This window comes from Mangifera indica, chromosome 2 (genome assembly GCF_011075055.1).
Source record: "Mangifera indica cultivar Alphonso chromosome 2, CATAS_Mindica_2.1, whole genome shotgun sequence".
Classification (NCBI taxonomy): Eukaryota; Viridiplantae; Streptophyta; class Magnoliopsida; order Sapindales; family Anacardiaceae; genus Mangifera; species Mangifera indica.
In genome coordinates this window covers 7,134,282-7,149,323 of record NC_058138.1, presented here as the reverse complement: position 1 = coordinate 7,149,323, position 15,042 = coordinate 7,134,282, and the positions used below count along the sequence as shown (strand labels likewise).

The window sequence follows — 15,042 nt, the reverse complement described above, 5'->3', positions numbered from 1 at the left end:
AAATCTACAATTTTCGTTGTCGGTGCTAACGACGGCAATGTACTGCACCTCCATAGCGCTTAGCATTGTGCTACGCTCAACTGGTAGGTTGAGCACCTAAAAGGGCAAACAGATATTTGCCAGATATAGCTTGCCAGTGTTTAGAGGTGTAAATGGTTGGTTGGGCACGCCTAGAGGGCAAATGGAAATTTGCCACAACCAGCCTACTTTCCTAATGTAATGGTAGCAGATTCGTAATGGAAACGGTTAGAGCTGTTAACGAAAGTTACTGTTCAAAACACTATTTAAGGCACCATTCATGGTACTTTTTACATATCCACTAATTAACATTGTACAGTTACTATCTCCAAGTTTCGCTCAAGCGTAGCTCGCTTGTTTTTTGGGTGTGAAGCGGTGTCAAACCAAAATACCCAACAAGCATTAGCTTTCCTTGAAAAGGAGGTGATCTAACCGCACCTTCCAATACGGCTACCTTATTACGACTTCACTCCAATCACTAGCCTTACTTTCGACATCCCCCTCCTTGCAGTTAAGGTAATGACTTCGGGCATAACCAACTCCCATAGTGTGATGGCCGGTGTGTATAGGGCCCAGAAATGAATTCACCGCCATTTGGTTGAGTGGCAATTACTAGCGATTCCAGCTTCATGCAGGCGAGTTGCAGCTTGCAATCCGAATTGAGGACAGGTTTTTGGAGTACTTGAGATCAAGTATGAGTTTTGGTGGTTTTTTTTTTATTATTGAGTAGTTGGGTTGATTTTATTCAACACAGCAATTTTAAAACTAGTATGCAGTTTGGTAGCTCATTCTTTTAACTTTAGGATTTGTTTTTAAATTTTTTTATAGTCGGACTAGTCGTATTTGTTGGACGGATAGAACCCGGGTAAACCTGAGATACAGTGACTAGACCCACAATTACTGTACTAAGTTGTTTAAATCAAACTTTTACAAGTGTGATAATGACTCAAACTTAGATCTTTATCTTGAAAGTTCTAATACTCTATCTGGGTCTATTTGTTTTTAATTTAATGGATTCATTATAGTGAAAATTAGAGTTCATTGAAAAGCCCACTTTTGTTGGCTTTTCCTTAACTTGCTTTGGCTTGTAATTTCACCTAATTAATGTCACTCTAGAAGATAATAGAATTGGTTTCATTTGTTGAAGTAGATCAATGTGTTTATACTAAACTAGTTGGTAATGAGTGCGTAATTATATGTTTATATGTAGATGATATGCTCATATTTGGAACTAGTCTTGACATAGTACATAAAACTAAAGGTTTTCTTACTACTAATTTCATATCCCTTATATGTATTGTATCTAATTGCAGTTTACACTTGCTGAAATCACCTATATATCTGTGGAGTGGGGTTGTTCCTATGAGTGTACATCTAGAGCAATTATGAATAGCCAAGCACGTGCATGACTTATTAGCGCAAAATCGTGTTGATTGACAAAATTGACATTCATAGTCTACCTCATTACTATAGTGAGAGAACTACCCACATTGGAGCTCATAAAAAGTAAAGTGTGTGGACAATAAGAGATGTGCAAAGTTCAGTTTAAACTATAAAACTAGATTAAATCGTTAAAAAATTACAGTTTGGTTAAGTTTTGTTCAAAAATATGTTTGATTTGAGTTAATAAATTTTAAAAAAATGGTTTATAGTTAGGGTTGCAAGTTGGAAGCAGGGAAAGCTTGCCTATCTCACACACACGTAGCTCATCAATTCCTTCTTTTTTACCCAGTAGATGCTTACAGTTGAAAAAAAATTGTGTGTGCTAGAAAAAACAAAAAACTTGCTTAGCATATAGAAGTTCACACAAAACAATAATGTAATTGTTGAATTTTCTGCTGATTGTTGTCATGTTAAGGATAAGGAGTCAAGAGCTGTTCTTCTGCATGGAGTCCTTAAAGATGGTCTATATCAATTACACTCCATTGCTCCTTGTTCTCTTCCATATCTTACAGAAAATAAAGAGCTTACCTTAGCTGATTCTGCTGATGGTGAATTTTGCAAGACTTCTTCTAAGTGTACTGCTTCACAATCTGTACTGTCCAGTAACAAAATAAAAAATGTTGTAAACTGCACTGTTATGACTAATAGTGAGTCCAGAAATAAGGATTGTTATGTTGAAGAAAGTGTATTACTGGAAAATTCTGTTTGCTTGCTAATAAAGTAGATGTTGCTACTTTACCTAGAAGTCTTGGTCATCCTTGCAATAAAGTTCCTGGAGAAGTTGCAAAAAATTTTCCGTTTCATTAAATGACTTGAATAAATTGCATGAATGTGGTGATTGTCAACTAGGCAAAAGTCATCAATGTCATTTTCCAGCCTCTAGTTCTAAAGCAAAAAGTCCTTTCGAATTGATCTATAGTGACTTGTGGGGTCCAACAACAGTTCTAACAAAAAAGGGCGGCAGATTTTGTGCTCACTTTGTTGATGACTACTCTAGGTTCACATGGTTGTATCCTCTAAAATCTAATATCTAAGTCAGAAACTAGGACAGTGTTCATTCAATTCCATAAGCCAGTTGAAAGGCAATTTGAATAAAAACTAAGGTGTTGCAAGCAGCTTTTGGGTGGGAAGAGGAGTGGGGGGGCACGGTGTGGGTGGGGTGGGGTGGGGTGGGGTGGGGTGGTGTGTGAGTATAGAAACTTAACAGGATATCTAAAAGAAAATTTGACAATTAGACACCCTTGTGTACATGCACACCAACAAAATGGACGAGCTAAAAAAAAACATGGGCACGTTGTAGAAACAGGGTTAGTCTTACTCTCACAAGCAGGAATGCCTTTGACTTACTGGTTTTCAGCTTTTGACACTGCTGTCTTTTTAATAAATAGACTGCCCTCTTCAGTCTTGTCTAACATTTCACCTTTTCAAGTTCTTAACAAGGAATCAGAATATAAACAACTCAAACCTTTTTGGATGTTCCCGTTTTCCTTTATTAGACCTTATAATAGACATAATTTTGCATATCATTCAGAAAAATGAGCTTTCTTAGGTTACAGCCTAGAACATAAAGGATGCAAAGGCCTTAGTAAAACTGAAAAAGTTTGTGTCTGCCAATGTAGTGTTTGATGAAACTGAATATCTTTTTAAAGAAAAAAAATGGAACTCAAAGTTAGTCTTGAAAAATTCAGATTTTCAGCAGAAAGAACCCAGTTTTCTTCACAGTTTTCATACCAGCTGGTTCAGAAACCTTTTGTATTATTCACAAGGATTCTACTCAAGATGATTCTAGTTATCCTGTTTCTAGTGCACCAAAACAGTCTACCAATTCTACATCTATGCCTTATAGTACACCAAAACCTTCCATAGAAACAAAACCAGTTACATCCAACCTTCAAAGTGATAATAGGTCAGAATTTAGGACTTCCAAATCAGAAAAACAGCTTTCTGGTTCTGAATTCTATGCATTGCAACAAGAAGGCTTAATTCCTCAATACCTAAACATTCTTCCACATTAAACTTAAATTCTGAAACTGACACACAATCTTCTACTCAAACAAACAAAATACCTGACCACTCTACCACATTAGACTCAAATTCCGAAACTGAAACACAGTCCTTTCCACAAACAAACATTGAGTGATTACAAAATTTACCTGAATTACCACCTAACACATCTGAACTATTTCCCACTGTAAAACTTGAAGTAATGTTGCCTTGTTGTGTTCAGTCACATACAGAAAGAAATGTGCAGTCAGAGGATCAGTTCAAACCATTAAACACTTTTAGCCATCCTATGAAAACAAGATCCAAAACAAGGCATTTGCCACCACCAAAAACCTTTGCCTCTATCACACAAACTTTCACTCATGAAGAGCCAAAAAGTGTGACTGATGCCTTAGCTAGTCCATTATGGTAGAAAGCCATTGTAGAGGAATACAATGCTTCGATTAAGAATGAAACTTGGGAGTTAGTTCCTTTGACCAAAAGAATGAATGTTGATGGTCACAAGTGGGCATTCAAAACCAAATATAATTCTAATTGGACAGTTAACAAACTAAAGGCCAGGTTAGTGGCAAAAAGGTTTCAACAAACCCTTGGAATTGATTTCCTGAAAACATTTAGTCGTGTTGTCAAAACTTCAACAATCAAAACTATAATCTCTCTAGCCGTGACTTTTGACTGGAAAATTCATCAAATTGATGTAAACAATGCTTTCTTGAATGGGGAGTTGTAAGAAGTAGTTTTATGTCCCAATCAAAGGGGTTTATAAATAATGATGTTAGGAATTCATGTAATGGTAGGGCACGTGGCAGAATTCCAGAGGAGAGACAAGTAGCAGACAAAGCAGCAGACAAACAAGGATTACCAATTTGCACACAACCACAATTGGGGGCCACTATGACTGACAAGGCTGCAATGACAGCTGGGGAAAAGGCAGAAACGGTTAGAATGCAGAATAAAAGAGAGGAAGCAAGGGAAGAGAGGCAGAAGAAAAACCAGAAGGAGAAAAGGAAGAGGAGAGACCAGCCTCTCGAATGCTGGAGCAGGGGGCCTGAGCTGGAGTTCCTTCAGTTCAGTGCATAGTTTCTTTACTAATTGTTTTTCTGATTTTCTATCTTTGTTATTAGAACGAGTTGTAAGTAAGCGGAGCACTTGAATCTTGGCTGTTATTTTATTTACTATCAGGAATACATTTTGAAGCAATTACTTGTCTACTGTTACTATCAAATCTCATACAACCATTTCTGTTACATTGTTCTATATCCACTATAGTCAGATTGCAAGAGCATCCAAATACCCGACACGAAGCCAGTTCGAGTTGTATATTCGATAATCGACAGCAGGTACCTATCAAATGAGAAGTGTAATTTTGTGTGCAAACTCAAAAAGGCTCTTTATGGGTTGAAGCAAACTTGGTTTGAGAGACTTAAAAAGTCATTGATAAAGAGAGGATTTGAGCAATGTATATCAGATTCTAGGTTGTTCATTCTGAAAAATCAAGAAAAGATAATCTACATTCTTATATATGCAGATGACATCTTGCTTATAGGCCCAAGGGATGAAGTTATACCGGAGCTGGTGAGTGATTTGAATTCGGAGTTTGCTCTTAAAAATCTTGGTGAGTTCAGTTATTTTTTGGGGTTTGAACCTCATAGAAATGAAATAGGTTTGTATTTGAATCAGGCTAAGTATGCATTACAATAGTTGTTGGGATAAAATTATATGTAGGGGATAGTGAGTCGGTTGATAATCCTATACTGTATAGGAACACCATTGGTGCATTACAATAGTTAACCTTGACTAGGCCTGATATCTCTTTTGCTATCAATTTCGCTTGATTATCCTATAATGTATAGGAATACCATTGGTGCATTGCAATACTTAACCTTGACGAGGCCTGATATCTCTTTTGCTGTAAGTTTCTTAAATCTCTAACCAGACTGCAATGGTAGCTTGTAACAGGATATTGAGGTATGTAAAAGGAACAGTGCAATATGGGTTGTTCTTTAAACCTAGTTCTGTTCCAAAATTGGAGGTGTTTAGTGATGCTGATTGGGTTAAAAATCTGGTTGATAAGAGGTCCACCAGTGGATATTATGTGTACTTTGGGGGAAACTTAATACAATGGTGTTCTAAGAAGCAAAAAGTGGTTGCTCTATCACCTACAAACGCTAAATATAGAGCACTTAGTCAAGTAGGGATTGAAATTGCCTGGTTGTATCGTCTCTTTAAAGAATTACAAGTGTCATGGATAGGCAAGGCTGTGATCTGGTGTGAAAATCAAAGTGCAAGGTTCTTGGCTTGCAATCCTACATTAATGCAATTAGCCATAGAGCAATTGTCACCGAGGAAAAATACTTGAAAGGGTTACCTCATTCTTGGTGGAGAAAACTTTAGTATCAGGTAAAGACTGAGCTAAATTCACAACTCTTCCAACAGAAAATGCAGGCTCAGTTGGATTAGGAAGCACTATTGTATCACTTCCCAACATGACCACTAAAGACGACATGGTAGGTCTGTCTGTCGGATCTTCTTGAACACACAACAATCCCACATGCATGTATTTCAATAATTCACCTAGAACACACGATTGCTTCAAAACGGGATCCATTAGTTCTGAGGCACGTCTTTCGCACCATAGCTTCCAAGCCTGAAAGATCATATATTCTTGTTGTAAACCATTAACTAAGATCATTGTATGTTCAATGTGAAGATTAAGAATTGGGACATACATAATTAAGCAGGCTTTGACCATGCTCTGAAAGATAGAATCTGCTATTCTTTTTCCCACTTAAAATCTCAAGTAGAAGAACTCCAAAACTGAAAACATCAGATTTAACTGAAAATAATCCTTCCATGGCATACTCTGGAGCCATGTATCCACTGTTAGAAATTGAAAAAAGAAAATAAGATTCAACCCAATGAAAAAGGATTTGCTTGTATTCATGCTCTTATTTGAGAAATCATGGTAATTGTAATGCACTTACTATGTGCCAACAACTCTGTTGGTGTTAGCTTCATTTTGATTTCCACCAAATATTCTGGCCATTCCGAAGTCTGATATTCTAGGGTTCATTTCATTATCTAATAAAACATTACTAGTTTTGAGATCCCGATGAATTACTTTGAGTCGAGAAACCTCATGCAAATACAATAGACCTCGTGCAATGCCATTAATGATGCTTATACGCCTTTTCCAGTCTAGTTCTAAGCTCCTAGTTGAATCTGAAAATAAAATAAAACTAAGTATCAAACATGGTTTTACATTTTATAATCAGTTGTAGAAAGCAATAACAAGTTTAACCCTTTCACTGACACCTGCATGCTTAATGAAGTCATATTTTACCGCTCTCCACTTATGGAAAGGCTTGTTGATGGTTATAGTTTGCAAATTGAGCTTAAGAAGTAGGTGAGTGGATTTATGCATATCAGAAAAATATATAAACAAATAAATAAAGTTTTAGGACTAACCAAAGAGGAGAAAATCAAGGCTTTTGTTCGGCATATATTCATAGATGAGCATCGACTCATTCCCTTCTAAGCAACATCCCAAAAGTCTAACTAGATTTTTGTGTTGTAATTTCGAAATTAAAGTAACTTCATTTTTTAACTCTTTTAGACCTTGCCCAGAAGTTCTTGAAAGCCTTTTCACTGCAACTTCCTTGCCATCTGCTAATATTCCCTGAGATAATTAGTAATTAACACGGTTATAACAACTTAGAAAAAGTAAAAAATTGGTTGTTACAATGAAAATGGATCCTCAAATATTAAACTCAATTATAACAATTAGGGATGGAATGAGACTAAATCTAATAGTTAGTGCAATCAGATTGTGTTTATGTTGTATCAATTTAGATTTCGAGTTATAGAACTTAATTCTAATCAGACCCGAATTAGAAATGTATCAAAATTTCTCAAACCTAACCTAACTCTTTAATGTTTGTGTTGACCCAACACAAAACTAATTAACTTGAAATTGTCTATTACTTTTACTCTCTTAACTATTTTTAGAATTTTATTATTTAGTTTATTCATCAAATTATTCAAACCTACTATTGTTAAAACACAAAACATAGCATTTTGTCTTATTTAAAAAAGGTCTAAAAACTATATACCAAGATATTTAAAATATATTAATAATCTTACTAAACAAATCACATTTTTATTACCAAATAATAACATAAAATATTTAAATAAAAATAATAAGAATAATTACAACTATGTAAAGATACAACTATATGCAATCTATAAGGATTTTAACTGTTATTGATATTGTGTTTCAAAATTTTTATCATGAAAGTTACATTTCTTTAAATATTTAAGTCAATTCAAGTTTGACCGAGTTACTTTTTTGTAAATCCTAATGTTATCCTATTTAGTTTCGAGTCGTATCAGGTTGAAAACTTAATCCTAACCTGATTTCTTTCATGTTGTGTCATGTCAAGTTAACGAATCATGTTGAAAATTGTCAACTCTAGTTGAGATGAGTTGGGGTAAGCAAAACTATTAAGTTCGAGCCAAGGAGACTCAACTTGATAGATTTATAAGCAACTAAGGAACATAGAAATATAATATTGTTTTAACTAATTATAGTAAATGTTTTGAAATTATAAATGATTATTTTTAAATTTTATGCACTCTAATAAAAGCAAACATTAGAGAGAAATTGAATTGGTTTGACAAGCCTCCTATATATTCTTTTATTAGAAAAGCATAAATTTTAAAAAAAAAATCATTAATTTATAAGTTGAAAATATATGCAACACCTTTTTGGTGTCAAAACAACATTGTATTTTCTACAATGAGTCAAGCTCAAGTATCAACCCTTGTGTCGAACTTAACACTCTTATCCAAGTCAAGCTTGAGCAAGCCCAAGATTAAGTTTGATTCAGTTCAAATACAACATGTGTTTAAATAAATCAAAGTCTCTTTACCCAATTGAAATCAGTTACACGTACCTTGTATACGGGGCCAAACCCACTTTCACCAAGCTTATTTTCATCAAAAAAATTGTGTGTTGCCTCTAATATGATTCCTAATGGAAAATGGGGAAAATCTTGAGAATCCTGTCCATGTAATATATTATATGAATAATCACCTTCAACAATGCCCTCTCCCAAGCGAAGTAGTTTAATATCGTGATCATTTGTCTGCAAGGCACACTTAATATTAAAGAACTAGATAAAACAATGAGAACTAATCAATCCTCTTATTCTACCAAATTTTTTTAAGATCTTGTGATATGCGACCGTTATTTTATTATTGTAGGCTCTAACTCTTTGGTAGTGTGTTCACATGGATAGCCATAGATGTGGCTGAGATAGAGAAATTCAATGGCAAGAAAGGTGAGAGAAACTACATAGAAAAGACAAGGTTGGGTCAAAGTAAAAAAAAAAAAATTATAGAAAAAATGTCATACGACAAACTTTGCTTTGTGAGGAAAAAATGCCAATTATAAATTATCACATTAATTTATATAAATATATTTATATAATTTATCTGTATGTATAATTTTATTTAGGGATATTGAATATTTTAACCTTTTTCTTATCAATGTATACATATATACCACACAACTATTGACTTAATAAAAATATCATAACATTATTCTCTTTTTCTAAAATGGCCCTATTGATATTACCTATGTAGGGTTTAGGGTTGGTGTTGTCATCAACCCCTTGCTTTTCGCCAACCTATTCTTTATCTGACTTTTATCCAGAATTAAATTTTTGTATTTTTTTAACGATCAATACAATATTATAACAATATTAAACAATATAATAATATGAAATTGTAACATTAAACAATATGAAATAGAATTATATTTCAAATTCTATACACAAAGGAGGGAGGGACGAAAGTTGTTAAATTTCTTTATAAAATTCACATGTAAAATATAATATTGTTGTGATTTCATATTGTTAAATTGTTTAATATTATGATTTCATATTGTTGTATTGTTTAATATTGTTATAATATTGTATTGATGGTTACAAAATGCAAAAATTTAATTCTAGATAAAAACTAGACGAAGAACAAGTTGTCGGAAAGCTTAGGGTTGGTAGCAACACCAACTTTTGGCATTGCCACCAAACCTCGATGTTAACGCTAAGGGGTTGGCATTGACACCAAGGGTTGGTGTTGTTGTCAAACTGTCCTTCATCTGATTTTTATTCAAAACTAAATTTTTGTATTTTTAACCATCAATACAATATTATAACAACATTAAATAATACAACAACATGAAATCACAACATTAAACAATATAAATAACATAAAATTACAACAAAATTATATTTCACATGAAATCATAAACATAAATTTATTTTACATTATTTGATTTTCAATTGTTAAAGAAGATAACACAAAACATAAGAGCTTGAATCAAGACTAATTTGAATTTAGATGATTTTGTTGTGACATCTTTGCAAGAAATGTGAATTCTCTAAAAAAATTTGACAATTTTTATCTCTTTCTCCCTTTTGTTCATATGAATCTTTTATAATGGCTAGTGATTCCTTTCCTTAAATTTTTTTCATGGGATTTATTGCTTAATCACATGTGTTTGCTTTAATTATTTTTCAGAGTTATAAAGATTCTTTCTTTTGCTAAAAGGTTGATGAAAAAGAGAGAGAATCTCTCTATATGGGTAATGTCAATAGGGGTATTTTAGAAAAAGAGAATATTGTTGTAGTATTTTTGTTAAATGAATGAGTTCGTGGTATATATGTATACACAGTTTTAAAAAAGACTAAAATATTCAATACCCCTTTTATTTAAATTATTATTTAATATTAAAGACAAGTTTGGTGTTAAGTCTTCTCTTTAGTAGTTTCAGGGCAATTTATTAACCACAACAATTTGATTTACATTTTTTCCTAATTGTTGTTTGACCCTTCAAATTGATGGCCACACGTAAAACTATATATGTTAACAAATTGATGTTAAGCAACTTTTGTATGATTTGTCAAATCATTTGACCATATTTATCACCACTTAATGAGCTGATTTTTCACATAAATTCACTTATTTACTTTTGTAATATCATCAGTTTCTATGAATGAATTTCTACCATCAATTAATAAAATGAAGAAAGTTAATCCTTTCTTAATGCGAAGTTTACCTTTATCTCTGTTGTGTCGTCTCCACAGAAGGAAAGAGCCAAGCAGTAGTACTATAATTGCCGATCCTGTGGCGCCTACTGCAATCCATGTTGTTTTTCTTCCTTCCAAACAAAAATATATTTTATTTTCAATTTAAAGGGTAATTAATTAAAATAAGCAAAATTTTAAGCGTTTATACGTTTTTAGGCCACTCTAGACAAGTTTTACCAAAATAAGCAAACCGTATTTTTTTTACCCTTTTTACCCTTATGTTGAAAAACCAAGTAAAAATATTTTTTCTGAGAATATACGTCAGTTTATGGTGGTTATGATGGTGGCTAGGGATTTTATACTGAAACCCTAAATATGTCGAAGTATGTATATGGATGTTTTTGAATGTTTCGAACGCTTAAAATGATGTAGTTTCAATGTTAATGGATGTCTGGAAGTGTAGCCGTTGAGAGACAAAAACGCGCAAATTTACAGTGTCACGCAAACTACGCAAATTTACAGTGCTGCGCAAATCGCGCAAACACTGTTTACACCGCGCAAACTTGTTCACATCGCGCAAACACTGATTACATCGCGCAAAAGTAGATATCATAGTCTGTGAACAGTATTTTTTGCGCGATTTTGCAAGCAGTTTGCGCGATGTGAGTAGTATTTGCGCGGTTTGCGTGATACTGTTCACAGTTTGCGTGACACTGTTCACTTTTTGCGTTTTTGTCTCTCAACGGCTACACTTATAGGCATCCATTAACATCGAAACTACATCATTTTAAGCGTTCGAAACATTCAAAAACATCCATATACATTCGACATATTTAAGGTTTCACTGTAAAATCCCTAGCTACCATCGTAACCGCCATAAACTGACGCATATTCTCAGAAAAAATATTTTTACTTGGTTTTTCAACATAAGGGTAAAAAGGGTAAAAAAAATACGGTTTGCTTATTTTGGTAAAACTTGTCTAGGGTGGCCTAAAAACGTATAAACGCTTCAAATTTTGCTTATTTTAATTAATTACCCCAATTTAAATTTATTTTATCTTTTTCAAAATATCATGCACAGTGAAATTCCTAAAATCAGAATTGAAATGAAATTCTTAAAATGTGAGATAAAATTCCTAAAATCTGATAACCATAACCACTCATTGAATGGACATAGGTGGATAAAGTGGTTTTCAAATGTTATACAAACAAGTCTCTCTCTAAAATACCATTAAAAAAAATCCATTTTATTTGAAATTGAGAAAATAGAGAGTATGAGAGAAACCTACTTTTCACATCAATGATGACGCCATCAACAGAACTCATAGTAAATAGAGATATATATGTTATAATAAAATTATGTATACATATTTTTTATATATAATTTAGATATATAGATAATATAACATTATACGATTAAATGGTTTTGAATTCAAAATAAAAGCCTAAAGGATTATTTTTTACCAAGTTTTAGTCTAATCTTAAAAGTATACTTGCAACAATTCAAAAACTCAAACACCTATCAATTTCTAAACTTTTATTAAAATGACCATTAAATATAAGGATAAAACTGTCATTTTAGTAATAAGATTAAAAAATATATGATTTTATCTCATTTTTCCTCAAGTTTTGAAAATTAATTTTCACCCCAAATCTCACATGATTAAATAGTAGCACATCATTAGTATATCTAAATTATATACTAAAAATATATACACATAATATTACTCTATAAGTTATTTGGTTTTGAATAATCCTGAATATTTACTTTAAATTGTTTTGATGGTGATGGTTACAAGATTTAGACACCTTATGTATAAAAGTTATATCACTCACCTAAAAATTTATTTATGTATATTTACTATTTTTGTGTTTTAATTATATATATAATTAGAAATTTATTTCTCTTTGGATCGATTCTCTTTTCTTACCGTAAATGAGTCAGATCTAAGAGAAAAAAAAAGGCATAATGGTATTAATTATTATTTATGTAATTAGGTTAACTATATTCTAACGTTACCTTTGGAAAGAAGTGGCGGTGGAGTTGGAGCTGCAGGTGGAGCTGGAGGTGGAGACAGAAGTGGTGGAGCTGCCGGTGGCTCTGTTTCAAGATAGGACCTGAGTTCGTAGCGGGCATTACAACTCGGAGATGTCATTCTTGCTTCCACATGTGGTGCAAACGATCCCAATTCTGAGATAGCTTCTTTAAGACATGTATTGCAATCAAGTTTTGAAAGGTCCGGCGTGCACTGCACTAGACCTTCCAGTGTACCAAAAGCATCAAAATTAACGCTTTTGATTGCAAACATTTTAGAAGTGTTTACAGCCTCAGCCGTAGCCTCGGTCAACAAACTACTAACTTTCTCACCAAATATGTCTGTACTGCCAGTAAAGTTATCGGTTCTATGTATCCACAAAGAGGGACTTCGGCTCATGATAGAAAAGGACTGGTTTGAATAGCGGAAAAGGCTCCTCATACCATATTATGCCATGTTCTCCAAAAGGACAAAGGTCTGTTAAGTTTGTGGTTGCAACATTAACACAGCGTTGACAGGTGTCCTCATCGACATTGCCATGGCAAAGAAAGAGGGCATACAACTTGTAAGGGTCATTGCCTGCCGTAGCGTTGTAGAAACCGATGGAATATTTATTGTTGAGATAAGCCTGCCTGGGAATTTCAGCTAAGAAAAGATTGAGATTTGTTTGATAGGCGCTGTCGTTGAAAGTGGTGTTCGGGCAAACATGGGCAAGATATGTTGGACTAGCCTCTACGACGAAGCTCAGCAAGCTCAGAAGATAAACAAATATAAGTATCATATTCCAGGCCTTCTGCTGATCTTTGATATAACATACAAAAAAGCAGTTCTGAGAGAGATTTTAGTAAGAGATATTTTCAACAGGAAATCGCCCGGTTCTCGATTATTTTTAACATTGCATAGATGGTCAGTCAACCGAGCAAAGTCCAGTCAAATTAGGTGTTCTTGTGCCTTGTGAAATAAGGCAAAAAACATATCTCAGTAATTCAATTAATTTGTGACAGCAAGGAAATTTCTAGCTTCGACTATAGATTCAACTTTTGACATAAGGATATTGTAGGATTTTGACAAGAAAATTTAAATTTTTAGAGCATGTTCACATCATATGTAACAATGGTAATATAAAATCTACATATTATTTCAAGAAATAAAACATAAAAACATATAAATTACTTTGTATCTTGTAATTTGATTTAAAGTTTGGAAGCTTGAATCACTAAAATAAGTGATCTCTTGACTTGCACCCTTCAAGGAAGAAAAATGGAAGAAAAAGAGAAGTTTTCCCGACAAAAGAAGAAGAAGAGAAAATCTATATTTTTCTCTCACATTTATTACATTAAAACTTGATATTTATCAAGTTAAAACATGTGTTTAATTCTCATTGGTTGATAATTAAGAGAAATTAGAATTTAACACATGTTGAATAATTTATGTCCAAAATTATTGATTCTAACTTTCTAAACAATTTAAAAGGTGTAAAATGACAATTTTTATCCTCGGAAAGTGCTAGCCAACCATGGATAAATATTTTCAGCTTCATAACACTATTTTCTTTCTTGAAATATGGGTGTGACCTTTAAAGTTCATAGTGACGTAGTCATGGGTCCCATATCAGACAATACGTTTCATTATATCACTATATAACTTAAAATTGTCGTTAACCGATATACTTCATTTTCTGTTACAAAACGAAACGCCCACTAATCATGTGGTGTCATCTAGCAATGTCCCATGACCTCTATATTACAATGAAGTACAAGCTTCACATAATGTCAAATGAACCTTTCTTACTCACACTTACCATGTAGTCCAATCCCTTTGTCATTACATCCCGATTAAACTTGGATTCATGGAATGTCAAAATCCAATATTTAATCTTTTTGAATATCAAGTAATACATCATAACGTGCCACATCGAAACTCTCTTCATGTGGTCTTTTATCTACATTAGCCAGTGTTTTAGATTTTTATGTTTCTTGATATTCGTATGAGAACTCAGGAGCAGTCGAGCTGACGGATCCCTGTATGATCATCACTTGTTCTCTTGTTCAAGTAACATATGATCAAAACAACTTCTGAACGAGACATGATTAGTCTCGTGATATACACCGTATGAACCATACATTCTGAAACGAAGCACAACTATGATATCTCAAGTTAAATAATCTATACACTAATATGATTTACGATGTATCATTAACTACATATTAATGCCCATGTGATCATCGTTCAGCGGTCACATTCGATAAACAATATAATATAATAACCTTTGATCAGTTTTCTAACCATCAAACGATTTTATTATTTACCCATGTGTATATTCACCATGTCTAATAGCATCAATTAATATACTGTAGTGATATACCACACACCCATTATGCAATACCATTGCCCAAACAGATTGCTTATGCAGGGAACGATTTGATGATGTTTATTAAAACTCATCGGGA

At 33.3% G+C, this 15,042-nt stretch overlaps 2 protein-coding genes across 2 annotated transcripts; both read right to left on the bottom strand.

Annotated features, from left to right (window-relative positions):
- Window positions 1-5,783: 5,783 nt before the first annotated feature.
- Window positions 5,784-8,769, bottom strand: LOC123208503 (G-type lectin S-receptor-like serine/threonine-protein kinase B120). The gene is made up of 5 exons (XM_044626041.1): window positions 8,758-8,769; window positions 8,421-8,612; window positions 6,934-7,144; window positions 6,450-6,687; window positions 5,784-6,345 (listed from the first exon to the last, which is right to left on the bottom strand). Exons 1-5 carry the CDS (start codon window positions 8,767-8,769, stop codon window positions 6,177-6,179), a joined length of 822 nt encoding a protein of 273 aa, XP_044481976.1. The 3' UTR covers window positions 5,784-6,176.
- A 1,715-nt stretch (window positions 8,770-10,484) lies between these two features.
- LOC123208502 (cysteine-rich receptor-like protein kinase 25) lies at window positions 10,485-12,995 on the bottom strand. The gene is made up of 2 exons (XM_044626040.1): window positions 12,577-12,995; window positions 10,485-10,687 (listed from the first exon to the last, which is right to left on the bottom strand). Exons 1-2 carry the CDS (start codon window positions 12,989-12,991, stop codon window positions 10,485-10,487), a joined length of 618 nt encoding a protein of 205 aa, XP_044481975.1. The 5' UTR covers window positions 12,992-12,995.
- Window positions 12,996-15,042: the final 2,047 nt, after the last annotated feature.

Excerpts from the sequence above, each read along its gene's own strand:
- LOC123208503 (XM_044626041.1), bottom strand. Across the intron at positions 7,145-8,420 it reads GGTTTGGCCCCGTATACAAG|GGAATATTAGCAGATGGCAA; the intron begins GTACGTGTAACT and ends TAATTATCTCAG. Across the intron at positions 6,688-6,933 it reads CCTTGATTTTCTCCTCTTTG|ATTCAACTAGGAGCTTAGAA; the intron begins GTTAGTCCTAAA and ends TTTTATTTTCAG.
- LOC123208502 (XM_044626040.1), bottom strand. The coding sequence starts at position 12,991 with ATGAGCCGAAGTCCCTCTTTGTGGATACATAGAACCGATAACTTTACT. Across the intron at positions 10,688-12,576 it reads ACCGCCACTTCTTTCCAAAG|GAAGAAAAACAACATGGATT; the intron begins GTAACGTTAGAA and ends TTTGTTTGGAAG.